Source organism: Siphateles boraxobius, unplaced genomic scaffold, assembly GCF_051911475.1.
Source record: "Siphateles boraxobius isolate OS27281-9 unplaced genomic scaffold, OSU_SipBor_1 6, whole genome shotgun sequence".
In the NCBI taxonomy this organism is placed as follows: Eukaryota; Metazoa; Chordata; class Actinopteri; order Cypriniformes; family Leuciscidae; genus Siphateles; species Siphateles boraxobius.
The window spans coordinates 40,952,087-40,952,500 of record NW_027509186.1 but is presented as its reverse complement, the minus strand read 5'-3'; the positions used below and the strand labels follow the sequence as shown (position 1 = coordinate 40,952,500).

Below are 414 nucleotides of genomic sequence, written 5' to 3'. Positions count from 1 at the left end.
TGTGTGTGTGTGTGTGTTTCAGAGCACTGTGGGAAGTTATTCTCCAGACGAGTGCATCTCTCTGCCCGTGTACAGCAGTGCTGAGCGTGTGTGTGTGGTGACAAACGTGCAGCTGCCGTGTGCCGGAGATCATGACACGTGGATCCAGAGCGGAGCGGCACTCTTCCTCAAACAGCAGTAACACACACACACACACACACACACTTAGACGTTTCTACAATCGATTTATAATGCGAGCGATCCACATACAGATATTATAATCATTTTATGTCATTACATGTTTTGTATCTGTCTTTGGATTCATATGGGGGTATTTTTGTCACGATTGCTGCATTAAAGCTGCTGTAAGACTGTAGTATTCAGTCATGTTGCATATATTTATATTGTCAAATAAAATCGTTTTTTTCAAGATCA

General features: G+C 42.5%; 1 protein-coding gene across 1 annotated transcript in view; it reads left to right on the top strand.

Moving 5' to 3' along the window:
• Nucleotides 1-414, top strand: part of dync2h1 (dynein cytoplasmic 2 heavy chain 1) — a 115,120-nt gene extending 114,706 nt beyond the window's left edge. The window contains exon 91 of the mRNA XM_077207100.1: nt 23-414. Within this exon, the coding sequence (XP_077063215.1) occupies nt 23-181 (159 nt within the window). The 3' untranslated portion in view covers nt 182-414. The remainder of the gene's footprint in view (nt 1-22) is intronic.